The 16580-nt window shown below is 40.3% G+C and overlaps 1 protein-coding gene across 2 annotated transcripts in view; it reads right to left on the bottom strand.

Annotated features, from left to right (window-relative positions):
• CRPPA (CDP-L-ribitol pyrophosphorylase A) overlaps positions 1 to 10843 on the bottom strand; it is a 217447-nt gene extending 206604 nt beyond the window's left edge. Inside the window, exon 1 of one of the 2 annotated variants that reach the window (XM_074340804.2) lies at positions 9984 to 10843. In XM_074340804.2, coding sequence (XP_074196905.2) covers positions 9984 to 10621 — 638 coding nt within the window. In that variant the 5' untranslated portion in view covers positions 10622 to 10843. The remainder of the gene's footprint in view (positions 1 to 9983) is intronic. The other variant, XM_019727133.3, reaches the window with a different exon arrangement.
• Between the last annotated feature and the right edge of the window lie 5737 nt (positions 10844 to 16580).

Genomic DNA, 16580 nt, shown 5'->3' with positions numbered 1-16580 from the left:
GAAGATGTCCACACTCCAGGATTGCAGCAATAGAGTATTTGACCAGGAGACAAAAGCCTAAGATGATGCTGCCTAAGGAAGCAGAGTTCGCTGTACGATCCAAGTGATGAGGGGCAGAAAAATAGGCAAAGCGGTTTGGAGGAAGGGAGAGAGGGCTGATGTAAGTGAAGGCCATGACAAGGTCCTGATGGGCTGGGAGGAAATGGAGTGGAGTGCTGTGAGCAAGGGGGAGATGAGCCCATGAAGAGGCTGGAGGCCCAGGCTAGGCTAGGCCATGAGGACCTCCCAGGCCATACTAGGGGTTTAAGTCTTTAATCCTGAAAGTAATAGGAAGCCACAGAAAAGCTGTACACAGGAGAGGCCACACTAAAAAATAAATAAATGAAAAGAATATTCACCTCCACCAATGTTCTATGACATGACAGTTGCAGAATGATGGCTCCCAAAACATGTCCATCTCCTAATTCCCCTAACCTGTGAATACGTAACCTTGCATGCCAAAGGAACTTTGCAGTCGTGCTTAAGGATCTTGGGATGGAGAGATCATACTGGACTGTCTGGGTGGGTCCAATAAAATCACAAGAGGCCTTTTAAGTGAAAGAGAGCAGCAGACGCGTCAAAGGAGATGTGATAACAGAAGCAGCAAGCAGAGTGATACAGGACCACAAGTCCAGGGACACAGGTGACTGTCTAGAATCTAGAAAATGCCAAGTAAATGCATTGTTCCTAGAGCCTCCGGAAGGAACACAGTGCTGCCAGCACCTCTATTTTAGCTTACTGAGACTGACTTTGGACTTCTGACCTCCAGACGTGTAAAATTTGTGTTGCTTTAAGCCAGTCAGTTCATGGAAATGTTTACAGCAGCAATAGGAAACTAACTTAAGAGCACAAATTTTACTCTGGCTGCAAGGTGGAGAATAGATTGGGTAGGGAGAGAAAGGATGCTGAAAGACCAGGTAGGAGGCTGCTGCTGAAGTCTGGGAAAGACAATGATGGTAGTCTGGCTACCAGATGGAGCTTCTAGAGGTAAATTATAGGTCATCGACATTAGTCAGTGAATTGACAAAATAAGTCAATTATCACATACTATAAAAAAATAGCTAACATCAATTAAATGCGATGTCTTAAGCATTAGTAATGTTCTAACTCCTGTAATCCTCACACACTCTATGCTGTCTCTCATAATATGAGAAACAAATCAGAAAGCTATCTGAGATGCACATTATACTTTATTTTCCTACCCTACCATCTTATGCCAAAAAACACTGGAAGAAAAAATGCTTTTACCATTTTTCATGATAGCAATATAACATTCCACCTTCGAGAATGTAGACTCCATGAAAGCAGGGACAATCTCTTTTGCCCTTTGCTTTACGTCTAATACCTAATAATAGATAATTATCTCTTGCATAAATAAATGACTTTGGTCTGTCTTATCTACCTGTAGCAGTATGACGTCTTACAACACTGTATAGTTTCAAAGATTATGAAAACACAGAAAGCTCTTTTCATTATCCTGGTTAGCTATAAAAATCAAGAATGAAAACAGCCTTCCCTATGCAAAGTGATTTTGTTGATTGTTTTGTTTCAAGGTGTTTGAGTCTTTACTCTAATTTCTAGATCCTAAGGCTCCGAAAGGGCCAGGATTATGTTATGTCAGACACCTGGGGGAATTTTAATCACAAATAAAGACAATGCAATAATCCACCGAACACCAAAGAATAAAATTAGTAATCAGTACAGGCCATAAAAAGGACCCGGAATAAGACTAAGTGTGGGTTGCTCTTTGTTTTATAGCTCATTCACCCTCCACTCCTTTTATTGCAAATATAACAATTGATGGAACTTATGCTGTACTTACATGGTTTAGAATTTTTACTGTACTTAAGTCCTTAGGAAACGACAGTGACAGTTCCTCAGTGTCCCCTAAATGTGGGGTTTCCCAAGGTTCTGTCTCCATCGTCACAGCTGTGATTCAGGCAGTCAGCTCTCCCATAATTTAATGAATCAGCCTCTTAGCTGGTCTCCTTCGTCTCATCTTATCCCAATACAATCCAGTCTCACCACTTCTAGATGATTTTTCTCAGGTGCAAACCTGAGACCATCCCCTGCTGGCTCTTAAGCAGGGCCATTCAAGACCTGGCTCCACGTACTTCTCCCTGCATCACTTAGTCTTGTGCATGCCCCTCTTACTCTACTGACCACATTCTCTCTCACCCCCATTCTTTGCTTGTGCTGCTTCCTTTGCCTTTCAACACTATCCTCTCACTCCCCCTTCCCCACCCACTCCAGCCTGAGTCCTCTTTCTTCACATTTCAGTTCAGATATGGCCTCCTCCAGGAAGCGTTCCCTGTCATTCTGGGCGAGGCATCACTGCTCTTGGCTTCCAGCCGACTCTTAACCACCAGAGAGTCTTATCAAGTACCATACTATATCCTGTTTTATTTTCTAGCTCCCTCAGTAGACTGCTAACTCATAGGAAGCAAAGACTTCACCCCAGGACTTGGCACCAACTAAATTTTCAGTAATATTAATAGAAGCAGCAACTAAGATGTAGGGGTTGTTTGCTAGGTGCCATGCACTGTGTGGAGCATTGGCCTGCGATATCCTGCACTATCTCACTTAATACACAAGCTCTCTGAGAGAAGTCTCTGTTATAATCTCCATTTTACAGAGGACACAGGCAGTGAGCTGCCTGTGATCAAGCAGTTAGGAAATGAAGGGACCTGGGTGGATTCCAGGCTGACTTTGGAGTTCACATTGTTAACCTCTGTGAATGCACGAGCACAATCTCTGAAACAAAGGTCATAACATTCCGGTGAGAAAAGATGATGTCTGGATCATTGTGCCTCCAGCACTTCATTTGGCATTAGTGTTGAACATATAATATGGCTTCACTTGTGGTCAAAAAAAAAAAGGTCAAATGTCTTGTAATTTCTTATAATTCAAGCAAAAGTTCGTATTCCTTCATTCATGTCTTCATTTAGTCATTCAACAAACATCAAGCATCCAGCATTTGCTACGCACTATGCTAGACATGGGTGATATAATAGTGAATGAAGACTGGCAGAATTCCTGACCTCAAAGACCATATGTCAATAAACATCTTAAATGAACAGAGAAGAGAAAGCTTAAATAATTAGAAAGGAATAAAAATTGCTCTTGAGTTTGTTTATAGAAAAGAATTTCTTAAAGTAATCAAATATTTCAGTTGTTTATTAATACAACATCACACTGTTTTTTCTTTAAGATAGAGAAATTATAAAAACATGTTCAACTAAATGAGTGAGCAGGATTGTTCAATAAGAGCTTAATTATTACCCTAAGCTATTCACTTCCATTGCTTTCCATACTATATTTTAACAGAAAAATAAGTTAAAAGCAACTATATAACATTGCTGGTTTTTGATCAAAATTATGTTGAATTAAATGTTAAAATATGGAATTAAGAGGGAGAAATGATGGGACATTGCCTGACACAGAGTAGTCATTCAAATATCTGTTCAATGAGTTAATAAATTAATGAATGAACTCTCAAAGGGAAATAACAATTTTACTGGAATGCTTTAAAACAGCTATAAAATAATTATCTATGTTCTATCAAACAGACAGCAGTCAAAGTAGATATAAATAATTACAAACAGATAAACGTGTGACCTTAGGCTATTTCACACCATTGTATGAAGCTGGACATGGAAAAGTGTTTCAAACCAGTGACTTTCAAACTGCATATTTCAGGACCCATTAGTGTGTCATAAAATCAATTTAGCAAGTTTAGACTAATATTTTTTTTAGTAAATGAAATAGAAGTTAATAGCAAAACTAGAACGCATAGCAAATCGTAAGGATAGGTTGTTTTTATGAAATTATTTCAAATATGTGTGTCTTTATATATTTAAGTATATGTTTGTCATTGAGTCACGATGTAAGGTGTAATTCTTGTAACAGGTCACAATAAAAAAGTTTGGAAAACACCATTTTAGACCCTTCTTAAGAGATAATGGGCTTAATACGCTATTTTGTTCAGCAACCAAGCATATACTCAGCAGTTGCAAGGCTTTATGAGTACTGTTTGTATTTCAGAGGATTTATTCACATTCTTTTCTAGTTATAGAATTAAGAGCCTTTTACAGTATTAAAATTTAATAATGCAGAATCATGAAAGTGAGAAAGACCTTAAGTACCTCACACAGTGCCTACTAAACAAATATTAGCTGAATAAATGGATCTGGTTGACCTCCTGAGTTAAAGGCAAGTCCACACTGAACCCCCCGGAGCCGGATTTTATCCAATTCTCCTGAGTGTTTCCTGCCTAGCACATTCCACAGGCAAATACAAAACGAACCTCATGCTCCGTTACCCACACAGACATTTTGTGGAAGAAGTATAATAACTCAGATGTTATTTTCTCCCAGAACAACATAAATATGTACAGGAATACTCTGCTCAGATAGTTTAATAAGATCAGTTGAAAGATTTAAACAAACGTTTTCTAAAAAAAAACAGATGGAAAATCAGGTCCTGTTAGCACCTCTCAAGAGCTCTTACAAAGCTTGGCCCCAAGGGATAGGGGCAGCCCACTGCTTCAAAAGGTCTTCATGAAAATTAGGCCTCTGGATTGTACTGTTGCCCTAATTTATTATGTAGATTGCCATTTCTCCGTACCCACCATGATATCTTAGCAGAAAAATGTTGAATTTGTGTAAAAGGGTCAGCTTCTGATTGTCTTCACAACGTCAAGTCTCCTTACCATGGCCCATAAAGATTTCCAGTTGTCAAGTCCAGCCCACCAGTCCTAGTCTTATCTCTTGTGTTGAATGAGCCCCAACAAGGGCAATTGGGAATTTAACACAAATCTGCAATAATCTGATCTGTACAAAACATAGTCCTATTGTATTCTCTGTACAAAGTAGGGCTATTCCTTCCCTTGACTCAGACTTGACCCTTTTACTGATAAAGCATTAAGACTATCTGAGCATCCCTATATCTGAGCAATCACTCAACTAAAAGCATCCTAAAGGCCTTTCTAATTCTGAATCCCTAATCCAATTAATCGCTAAAACCTGTCAATTCCTGTCCTCTAAATATTTCTCCTGTCCTCCCTGGTCCATTCCTATTTTCAGCTTAATTCAAGCAATCAGCATTGCTCATTTGGATTAACATTTATGTATTTATTTCTATTCTATCTTGTTCAAACAGAATTACAGTAGTTTTCAGAAACATTGGACAGAAAAAGAAAACAAAAAATGAAAAACAAGGAGAAAACAGAAAATTATATATAATCCATAAGTTAACACATTGAAAAACATAGCAAGAAGTCTGAAACACTAACTAAAAATGGACTTCCGTTGATTATCCAAGTGATAAGACAAGAAAGCAACCCAATCTCAATCACAAAATCCAGTTTCCACAACAAACACATGTGAATGGACAAAAGAAATTTTTTTTTCTTTCAAATTCATCTAGAGTTAATCAGACTCAAGAAGACTAATTCACATTAACCAAACTAAAAAAGGACTGACACATGAATTAGAATGCCAATATTTCAATATACCTTACCACCACAAGGTCTAGAATGCTTTTCATTAGTGGGACAGCATATTTTCCACCTATAAAAGATTTGTATGGGAAGCCAATTTATAATAAGATTTTTGATGAGCATGGTACCATATCAAGGAAAAAGTTATTTTAAGCAGTGTCCCCCACCTAGAACTGGAGAAAAATTAGGAACTGTGGAGAAGGCCGTGCCAGACTTTGTTCAAATCTATTATCAGAGGAATTCACACCCCACCCAGCCCACCACCAACACTAAGAATCTGCATAAGAAAGGCCAAAATTTGCATCTGTAACTTGCTTTTGTTGTGATTGTCATTTTAATCTATTTAGCTATTTCAGGTTGTCTAACTCTCCTTAATGACACTTTCTCCCCTTAGATATTTGAAACCAGAAATTAGATTAATGGCAGGAATTTTTACTTCCTACTTCAGATCTGAAAACACATTGTTGAAACAGTGAAATTTAGATGTATGTGATCAATTATGAGTGGATTTTACAACTTCACTGTCAGAACTTTATGCCCCTGCCAACAATACCACTTTCACATGATTTCTTTTCTTAGAGCAACATTTCCTCTCAGAAACTCAGATCATAAAGTAATATTAGGTAAGAGGTTCATAAACTTTGACCTCAGTTCCTTGTTAGTAAAAATGAGAAAAACCAAAGCTCTATTCCGGTTATATAATCTGTGGTTCAATAATCTATATTGCAATTCCTTCCAGAAGGCCAAAACGTAGCTTTCAAACTCCTAGAAACTTTCATCAACTTCTGAAGGCCCTTGTTCCCAATATGAACTAGAAATTAGTTGTTATTCGTGATTCTTTTAGTTAAACCCGTAAGCACACACCTGAACTACAAAGTCGTGTATCTTAATAGTACGTATATGAACATATATAAACATGTGCATATATACTTATACATGTCTACACATATATATACATAATGGCTAATTGTAATAAATATATCTCCACACAGCTAATTTTTACATACTTTCAGCCTCCATTTGTCTAGACAGAGCCTTTAGCCAACACATCGCAGACTTGTGAGAGTTCAGAGATTCTTTTGAATCTTATTTAATCTGATAAAACAGTTATCTCAGAAATGGCAATGGCACACAAGTAGAACTTGTCTAAACTAGAAAACTGTATTTTTCCAATTCTGCCAGCAGGAACACAGAAAAAAAAAACAAAAAAAACACAATCCGAAGTCCCAACTCACAAGCTAGATTTTCTCTCAATGTCTCCTCCAACTTCTCACTCATAGACGAATAGGGGCTTCATATGTAATACATTGTTTGAAAAGTAAAGAAAGTTCCTTGAGTTTACCTGAGAGGCTAAGGATCTCATCCTTGCAAAATGCAGTCTGGCTATTAATTCTGCAATTGCCATAGAACATTTCAACTGGCCAGGGGCTGTGCTGCTCCTGAGCCAGAAGGAAGCCTCTCTAGGGGTCTGACAGGGATCTAGGAACCTAACTGTTCTTTTGAAGGTTTCAACCAGTTGTCCTTTCAGCTCTCTGTCTACCCCACCTTCGGAATTACCCTGAACCTTTCCAAGGTCCTATGACCAATCAACTTGCTTCTTCACAACTGTTCTGCCTGAGGGCCGATGGTTCCACTTTCTTGGGCCTGTTGTATCTGATTGGTTAGCACGCCTTTCTTTCTTCCAGTTTTATTGATATATTTTATCTGCTCTACCTCCTTTTGCATTCATTTTTCCCTTGTGTGGCTATACCTTTTTAGTCCTTTTGGGTGGGTAAATGAAGGAGTGGAAATAAATATGTTTGAACGACATTGTTTAAAAGCAAGACCGATCATGTTTCTTTACATTTCCCTATCCCAGTTCAGAAATTTGGGAGTACTCCAAGCTTCCGGGGTACTCTTTTTCTCTCTACTAAGCCCTAACTAGTTTCTTGTATATTGGTTCAAAGTTCCAAAAGAGAAATCAACCCATAATAGCTATTTTTCAACAAGTATCTTTAATTTCTTAGTCAAGAAAGAACTAAGAAAAAGATTACTCACAACTCCACAAACCTTCCTGGCAAAAGGTTAAGCAAGGAAAATCCTAACTATGAAAGGCAAATAAAATGAGCTTTGAAGTCAAATTCTGTATATCATATACTCACAGCTCAGAAAAGGCGAGGAGAACTGACACCTTCTTAATATAACGTGGATGACTGACAGTTGTGACATCCAATTACAACTTTTATTTGGGACATTGAGAGCTGTGCTTCCCCTTTAATAAGTAATTTCTCCAAAGAGCAAAAAAGTAAGAATTTTACAAGACGCTATATACTTCCATTTCCTTTCCTTACTTGAACTTGCATAATTTATCTTTTTGGATGAAATAACCTAGGTCTTTCAGCACCATGCTGTAGGAAAACTATCAGCAGTCTACAGATCCCAACAATTACCAAAAGAGAATGGCTTTCATTTGGCAAATAGCTAAGAAGCACCCATAAGCACACACACCTGTAATGAAAGGTTTCCAGGAATTTCCTGAGACACACCCAAAATATCATATTCCATAAGTTCTTTAGGAGTTGTAATATAGTGACAAAAATGAGCCCTGACATATTTCAAAATGGAAGTTTCGATTAGTGACTATTAAGATTTTAATGACTGCTGTCAAGTAACAATAGAAAACAAGTGTTATCTTATTTTCCACAAACAAGGTCTTTGCAGAATAGTATTCTTTTTCTTTAAAAGTGGGTTTTTTTTTCAGTATCCACCTATCTCAGGTTGCCTCAGAAGTTAAGATGCAAAACTGTAAATTAATACAGAAGTTTTCATAGGAAGGAAAGTTAAATGCAAAAATGACTACACTCCTCTACACCTAATTACTAAATAGACAAAGACTATGCTGGCTAAGATCCATTGTGTTTCATAAGATTACCTGCATAAATGAGCTATGTTGTCACACGTCTATGACATTAGAATATTGTAGGTACACGATTCACACAATGGTTGCAAGGAACCCCCGCCCCCAACTACCCAGAGAGATGGAAGACGACAGAAGGGAGAGAGGAAGCACCTGGAACTGTTTCAATGTTTGTATGAGTTTCAGATGTAACCACAGGCCAGATTACACAAATCAAGGGTGATCAGGGTTCTTTACAATTCCATTTTCCAAATGACAATATTCAGAAGGTAAAATAACCATACGCAAAGCAACTTGGGCCCTTGGGCTTCTGGGGTGTGTGAAAGCGCTGGGGAAGGGGAGGTTTCTTTTCCGGATAACATGCTCAGGTCCTTCGACTCCTAGAACCTAACTAGCTTCCTTTTCCTTAAAGCCTCCTGCAAAGGCTCAGGATGCCATCTAGAAATGCAAGCGGTTCACGTCAATCCAAGGTTTTACATACTACAACTCCAAGAAGTTTAACTTCAAGTTTAAAGCCCTCATCAACACGTATGTGGACCTTTGTATCCCCTGCTACCCACCCCTCCAGGCTCACCGCATGTTCCATCCCATTACTCGGTGCTAAAAACAAGATAAAAATTAGTAAAATAACATACCCCTCCTTTTCATCTTCTTAGCCCCTCACTACAGCTCCCCTAGTCCTTATCACATTGCCTCTATCGCCTTCATTTCCCCAACTCATCAGTCCATTTTCCTAACAAGATAAGGCATGTGTTGGCCTAAACATCAGCATTTAGCACTCTTAAATCCGTTTCCACCATTAAAAGGCTTGGATTAAATCCTGCTCCTCGGTCCACCTTCAAATATAACGTAGTAAACAGCAATGTATTTCATATGAAATGCTCAGTTAATGTTTGTGTATGAATAGATAGAATGAATGGGGCCCACGAAACTGGCTATGCAAGTAAAATTGATAATCCAAGTGCACGAGGTGGGGACGAGAGCGCGCAAGAGCGCAGGCGCGCGCACGAGGGGCGGGAGCGAGAATGAGAGAACAGGAGAGTAAGAATAAGCGAAAGAATGAGAAGGTGAGAAAAAAAGTAAGAGTATGAGGGGGGAGCAAGCGAGGGGGTAGAGAGAGAGAAGAGACAGAAAAGAGACGAGCAGGGACAGGGAGACTGAGAGTTTCTCTTCTCATTAGGCCCCACAGGGGCTGCAGTTAGAACTAATGCCCCTTGTCCCAACACGTGCGCTCTTTTGTCCAGCTTCACCGTGAGCCGGGCTTTTCCCCACCACGTCTCCTGCCTGGGCACGGAAAGGGCTCTGCGGGGCAGCCCAGCCTCCTGCCCATCTGTTAAAGGGCCAGAGCTGCCCATCCCTGAAGTACTGGCGGGAATGGAGCCCAGGCTCCAGCGACAGAGCGGGTGAAGTCGGCCCCCAGTCCGCCGAGAGAAGGCGCCCGCGCGAGAGCAGCAACCGGGGCAGGTGTCGCGGGCCGCCCCAGGCGGGCAGGACGGAGGGCGGGGAGCTGGAGGCCGGGATCGCGGGGCGCGCCAGAAGCCGCATTACCTCTCCAGGGCCTGCAGGGTGTAGCTGATGAGCGGCCTGTCCAGGATGGGGCAGAACTGTTTCGGGGTGGGGACGCCCATCCTCTCCCCGCTCCCCCCCGCCGGCAAAACTGCAGCCACAGCCGGCACGCAGCGCTGGAGCTCGGCCTCTGCCCCGGCTCGGCTGAGCAAGGCGGCCGAGGCCTCCTGGTCCGCGCCGCACAAGCGGCGCAAGCGAGGCCCCGGCTCTGCGGGCCCGGAGCAGCCAGGCGGCCCGGGCTCCATGGCGGCGGGCGGGGCGGCGGGCCCCTCCAGCTCCGGATCAAAGCGCCCTGCGGCTGCTCCGGCACCCGGGGTCGCGATGCGGAGGGAGGAGGAGGGCAGGGGTGCAGAGCGCTCAAACTGCGCCCACCCAAGCGGAGCGGACCAGTCCGTTGCGGGTCCCCAGGGAACTATACGGCTTCCGATCTTTCCTCTTGGCGCGTCTGCGGCCTCTGCACAGAGCCCAGCGCCCCCGGGAGGGCTGTTTCCCAGCTCTTCGCATCTCCACTGGCAGGCCCAGTAGGCGCTGCAGGTGGAAGTGTCAGCCCTCATATATCTAAGGGTCTCGTTAAACTTAGAAGCTGTGAGTAGGCGGTAGAGGTCAGGACATCCTGCCATCCCTCTCCCCTTGAAGAGGTTTGCAAGAGATTTGAATTCAAGTCACACTATGAGACAGAGAAATGGGCACATCGATTATCTTCCATTAAACTCAGGTGGCTTCGGGTTCCACCTCGGGTAAAGAAAGGTGGATGGGCAAATGTTACCATGAACCATCAATAAACCACACTCCCGAGGTTCCCAAATTTGTCTGCAATTTGAAAACCACCTGGGGAGCTCCAAACGTTCTGAGCCTGTGTCCCAGTGTCAGAGATTGGTGCTCTATTGGTCTGGTGTGTGGCCTGGGGTTCCGGATGTTTTTTTAAGGATCCCCAAGTGATTCTAATGAGCAGGTACATTTTGAAACCACAGAGCCATAGCAATAATACTAATAATTGCCAAACAATCGCACATTATCTCATTTAGTCTCTGGGAGAACCCAATTATTACTGTTTCCCTTTTACAGAGGGAAGCAGGGTTATAATGTCTAAGTAACTTGGTTAAGATTGCACACCTCCTCGCAGAGTTGCCTAAAGACCCTTCTACGGAAGTATAGAGTTGAAGAATTCCAGGCCTGAAGCATATATGGCCCTTATTTAATACTTTCCTTGCTGACAATATTTACCAGAAAAAGGTAGTGAAGTATGTAGAGTGTCAGAGCATATTGTATTACTTCCTTGGAAAGTAAACTCCATGAGAGCAGGGATCTTAGTTTTTTTTGTTTTGTTTGTTTTTTTTTTGTTTGTTTGTTTTTGGTGTGGGGTGTGTACGCAGCTCTGAGTATATAACAGAAGCTTAATAAATATTTATTGAATGAACTGCTGATTGAATAAATTAATGTTAATTGAAGTATGTGTAATAATTTGCTAATTCATATTTATTAATTTTCACCCATCAATACTTAATATAAAGTTTATAAAAGGAATCTTTAAAGCACTGAAAACATCAGGTTATAATATTCCAATTCAGTATTTTTACCCATTTTTCTCAGTTTAGATTAAAGCATACAAAATTAAAATATAAATTTTCTGCTTCTGTATTTTTATTTGAACTTATTATTGCAAGCACTCTCAGTTTCACTTGTGTTGCTGTTATTATAGTTGACAATTAGCTACACTCTAGCTGAAGATTGTTAGATCACTGACTCTTAACTCAAAAGTAGACATCAGCAAGTATAACCAGTAAACCATTTAATCTCAGATTTACTAATCTCATCTTCAAATAATATTATCTGGAAACAAGATAACCTGGGTGTCTGGAGATGAGAAGCAGTCATAAGAGTATGATTTGACTGAGAATTGTTTGATGACAGGATCCCTCTTTCTTTGATTTTAAATCCCCAGTTTCTGGTGCACAGAAGTTCCAAAGGGATGTTTACTGATCAGAAAAATGTAACGTAATTTTATGAGCATTCTCAAGTAAATAAATTAACAAACTACAACTTTTATTAACTGAAAAAGAAAAGTAGGCATCATAATACACTTGAATTTGTAGCACTGCTACCACACCTGTGTCTGGCCTATACTATGCATTCGATTAATATCTGTTGACTAACCAGATGTATAAATGAATAAGTGAGTCTATCTAGAGGGGCAGAAAGGCAAATCGATTACTTATTTATTAATATTGATTTTAAACCTCCCTTTTTAAATTTAAAGTGGAGTTAAAGTTAGTGTTCATTTTTTTAGTCTTGAGAAAAAAAGCCTAGTAATAGAGGTCTTATTATATTAATTGCTATATACTCATCATATGTCATTAAACCTTGAGTTTTTTTAGCCAGAATCTTATTCTGTTGATTTATTTTTCTTCTTAGAGCAAATATATTAATTTTGCTGTGTTCACTTGAATCTTTAGATGTTATATACTATATATTAACAATGTTTAACAGATAGATGTGTATAGAAAAAATGGGGACAGACTGTTCATTTGTATATCACAGTATGAGAAGCAACATTTTTTTCTGTGTCTTTTTCTATAGATATAATTAGTTCCTAATCGTGCATACTTTGGGTAAAAGATGTAGTTTCCATGTTACTTTATACCAAATTATAGCAGCCACATTGTTGCAGAGATGATAGCCATGAGACTATCTTCTCTGCAACAGGCATTTGAAAACACATTGTCATGCGTGGTCTCTGGTCCTGCTCCCCGCATAAGAACGCAGGATATGGTGATGCCAAAAAGGAACTGTCCTGCGGGAGACCCTGCTCGCTGTGCCATTTGTCAGGCGGGGCAGCCTGCGGGGTCTCTGCTCCCGCTCCCCACACAAGAACGCAGGATGTGGTGTGGCCAAAAAGGAACACCCACAGAGCCATAGGTAGGGGAGTCACACCACCATGGTCTCACTGGAGGCTGGGCCCACCGGACGCGCGACCTGCCGTCCGCCCCTTTGCCAACCAACCGACCGACGACTCTCCTCCACTCTCCTCAACTCTGTTCCTCTGCTCTCCTCCGCTCTCCTCGACTCTCGGCAATCCTCGGCAATCCTCGGCAGTCCTCGGCAGTCCTCGGCAGTCCTAGGCTCTCCTCCGTAGCCGCAGCAGTTATACCAGCGGCCAGTCGGCTAACCGGCCACAGCAAACGGCCATCCACCACCCGAGCCAGCACCTTTCCACGTGAGGCCAAGAGCCTATAAACTACTTTCTGGGGCTCTGTCCCCACAGGAACACCAAGGGAGCCACGGATGGGGAGTTCATACCACTCTAGTCTCACTGGCAGCTGGGTTGGAGATACAGGAAGAGGCTCAACATGACATGATCCGCCGGCTGCTACTTTCCCAACCAACCAACCAACCAACCAACCAACCAACCAACCAACGTAGCCATAGCAGTTGTATCAGTGGCTAATGGCTAACCGGTAACAGCTGATGGCCACCCAGCTACAGTGGATGGCCATCTGATTATAGCTGATGGCCATCTAATAACCGAGCCAGCACCTTTCCATGTGAGGCCGAGAGCCTGGAAACTGTTCTCTGGGACTCTGTCCCCACATACATACTGTGAGGAGGAGACTACAATGGCTGGGCACCGTTCATCCTGGAGCTGCTGCAGTAGGAAGATCCTGGAACTACTAACATGAGCCAGCAACAACAAAAAAAGGTAAGAATTCTTTCCAAGTTAGACTCTCGAATCTCTACCTACAGAGTTTGGTGGAAGCAGAGTGGTACAGACTGCTAAGAGTCCTTTTATTCTTCTTTACTAAATTTAGATTAGCAGGAGAAAATATTTGTGAAACTGTTTTCTTGTACTTTGCAACACTTGGTTACTTGGTATGAGTACTTACGGGTTTGTTAATTCTATTTTTCTCTATCTCTGCCTGATGTTGCTCCTTTCATCTTGTTATATGTACTAAGAGCTTGGCGTTTATGACCAGTGAGAATATTTTCTCTCTGGCCTCTACCATCCAGATGGTACACTTGCTGGGGTGCACTTTGCTCTCTGTCCAGCGGTGCCAAGTTCTCAAGGGAGTTTTCTGTGTCTATCCATTTCCTCCCAGAGATGGTAAAAACAGGACCTCTCATTCGTGTTTTCCATCGGTCAGAGAATGAATGTCTGCTGGGTAGCCGAGTGGGCAATAGATGCGAGCCTAGGGAATCAGAAATGGGAGAACACCTGGTTCCCTGTGCTTTGGAATGGCTGTTTCTAATTCTGGGTGTTATCTTTATCTTGTGAGGGTTACAGCTTTTTGAACTCTCCTTTGGGGATGTCTCTTGCATTTATCCATTCTTATTGATTTGAATCACTATTAAGGTTCCACTCATCGAGGCCAGACGATGGAGACTTTGAATTAGAAAAACTTTTAAATTGAAAAGAAAGAAAAAAAAATTTAGAGAGCTCTCATAGTATAACAGCTAGTCTTTAAGATAACCTTACTAGATGGAAGGACAAAAAATTAGAATGAAAATCAAAGTCCACTCTCACCCCTCCCTATTTTCTTTAGACATTTACAGATAGTATTAAAAAAAAAAAAGGATATTGGAAGTACAGTTGTCCTACACTTGTGGAAATAACAGGAAAGGAAAAAAATGGCAAATATTACTAAAGAAAACCTAAAAATGTCATGTCCTAAGAACTTGGCTTGGTAACTGTCAGGTTGGAAGCTCCAATGTGTGGCCAGAAAGCAGTATGAGTTCAATTCCATTTACGGCTGGGTCCTACCAAAATGCTGCCAGACCTCAAGAAATTATAGCCTAAAATTACAATGGCAATTATGAGAAACATCTCAATTAGATGAGATCATTTAAAAGTGCACTTAAAAGCAAGGGCTTCTGAATCAAATATACAGAGTAAGATACCTATATTTATTTGGTGTGCAAGAGCCTCTGTAAGGCTTCAAAAAACATTCTAAAATAGCTTTATTGAAAGATTTGTTGCAAAAGGTTAATGAAAAATTAAAGAGATAAAAGGGACCTAAAATAAAAGACTATAAGGTTGACGTTACCCCTCACAGACATTTGATTGTCCTCCAATATCGTCTACTTCCCAGTCTACTCGTAAGGACCATAATTAGAGAATTTCTTAAACCCTGGGAAGATCCTCAAAAGTTCTTTTTGTTTGTTTGTTTCTTTTTTTGTAAATGGATTACCTCCTGAACCCAGTGAGAAAGGGAAATAAAATTTCACATTGTCCCTTCCTTTCCAGACCAATTGGTTATGGATTTCTTCCTTTCCCAGGGGTAGTGATTGCCTGTGTCCTAAGGTTTTGTCTTGGCTTTCTGACCGCCTGGGACATGCAGGCTGTCAGAGGGAATGACTCTGGAAGTTAATAACCTTTGCACCCTTTTAAGTCCATTTGAGTCTTTGATATTATTTAATACTGCCAGAAATATTTATTGGCTGAAACTTGACAAGGTATTTGAAAGGATTTAATAACTCTATGATCAAAAATTTGGCCAAATTGGGAGCTAAAATTCAGAACTTGATAGGAATTTGAGATGGGAAAGGGGGCCTCCTCCTACGATGTCACTTAAAACAGATTCTTTGGGAAATTGAGGACAATTGTTCTTGTCTTACATATCTTTCCAAAACCAGAAATTCAGTCTAGAAGCAGTTCAAAGCTCACCTATCTTTACCGTCCCCAATTCCTAAGACTGGAAAAAAAAAAAAATTAGAAAAGGAGGGATTTTTTGAAAGTACAAACTGTTCTGGTTCCAAGGTTGCCTTGTTAAGGACAAATACAAATCTTAATTGTCTTCACAAATATTAATAAGAAAAAAGTTTTGGCCATCTGAACAGATAAATTTATTACCCGTCTCATGGCTAAAATTTTTAAACAAAGGGTAGGAGGTCTCTGTTTGCATCCATCCGTATGTTCATGTGTATTGTGTGGTATTTTCTTCCTCCAAATGGTATTGCTAATTTGTAAAAGAGCTCCATTTAATTAGTTTAAACAAGCACTTATATATATTTTTTAAAAAGAATCTCAAAAATGCAGTAGAAACTAACCAAATGCTTTTCAAGTTCACGTAATCTGGAGAAATATTTGGCATTAAGCTAATTAAGTTTGTTGGTTTAATTAAAACACATGTCTTTAGAATTTTTATCATTAAGTATAATAATACTTTTATTCTGCCTGGGCTTATTAGGCAAATGAATTCATGTTATCTCTGTTGCAAAATTTGTCAGCAAGACAAATAACTCAGTATGATGAAATTTTCATAAGTAATCTAAACATAATTGTTAAAAGCATGTGAATTAAATAGATGTAAACAAAATAAAAAAATTTTTCGGTGAACTTTTCCGCAATAATTATATTTCATGTGTATTTAAAAATGGTCTCCTAAATCTCTTTGGTAACTTGAAACTTTAAAGTTTTGCTAAATTAAATTAAATGATGGCAATTCATTGAATATTCAGATAATTTCCAAATAAGATAAAATAATGAAATGTTAATCACTTAACATAGGTTTATCTACTTGTGTCTTCCTATTACTTTTGGCTTCTTATTACAGTGAAACTAAACAAGTCTATTAGTAAAAAAAC

Source organism: Rhinolophus sinicus, chromosome 4 (genome assembly GCF_057876585.1).
Source record: "Rhinolophus sinicus isolate RSI-liver-muscle chromosome 4, RSI-T2T, whole genome shotgun sequence".
NCBI lineage: Eukaryota > Metazoa > Chordata > Mammalia > Chiroptera > Rhinolophidae > Rhinolophus > Rhinolophus sinicus.
The sequence above is the reverse complement of the archived record's forward strand: the minus strand, read 5'-3'. Positions and strand labels throughout refer to the sequence as shown.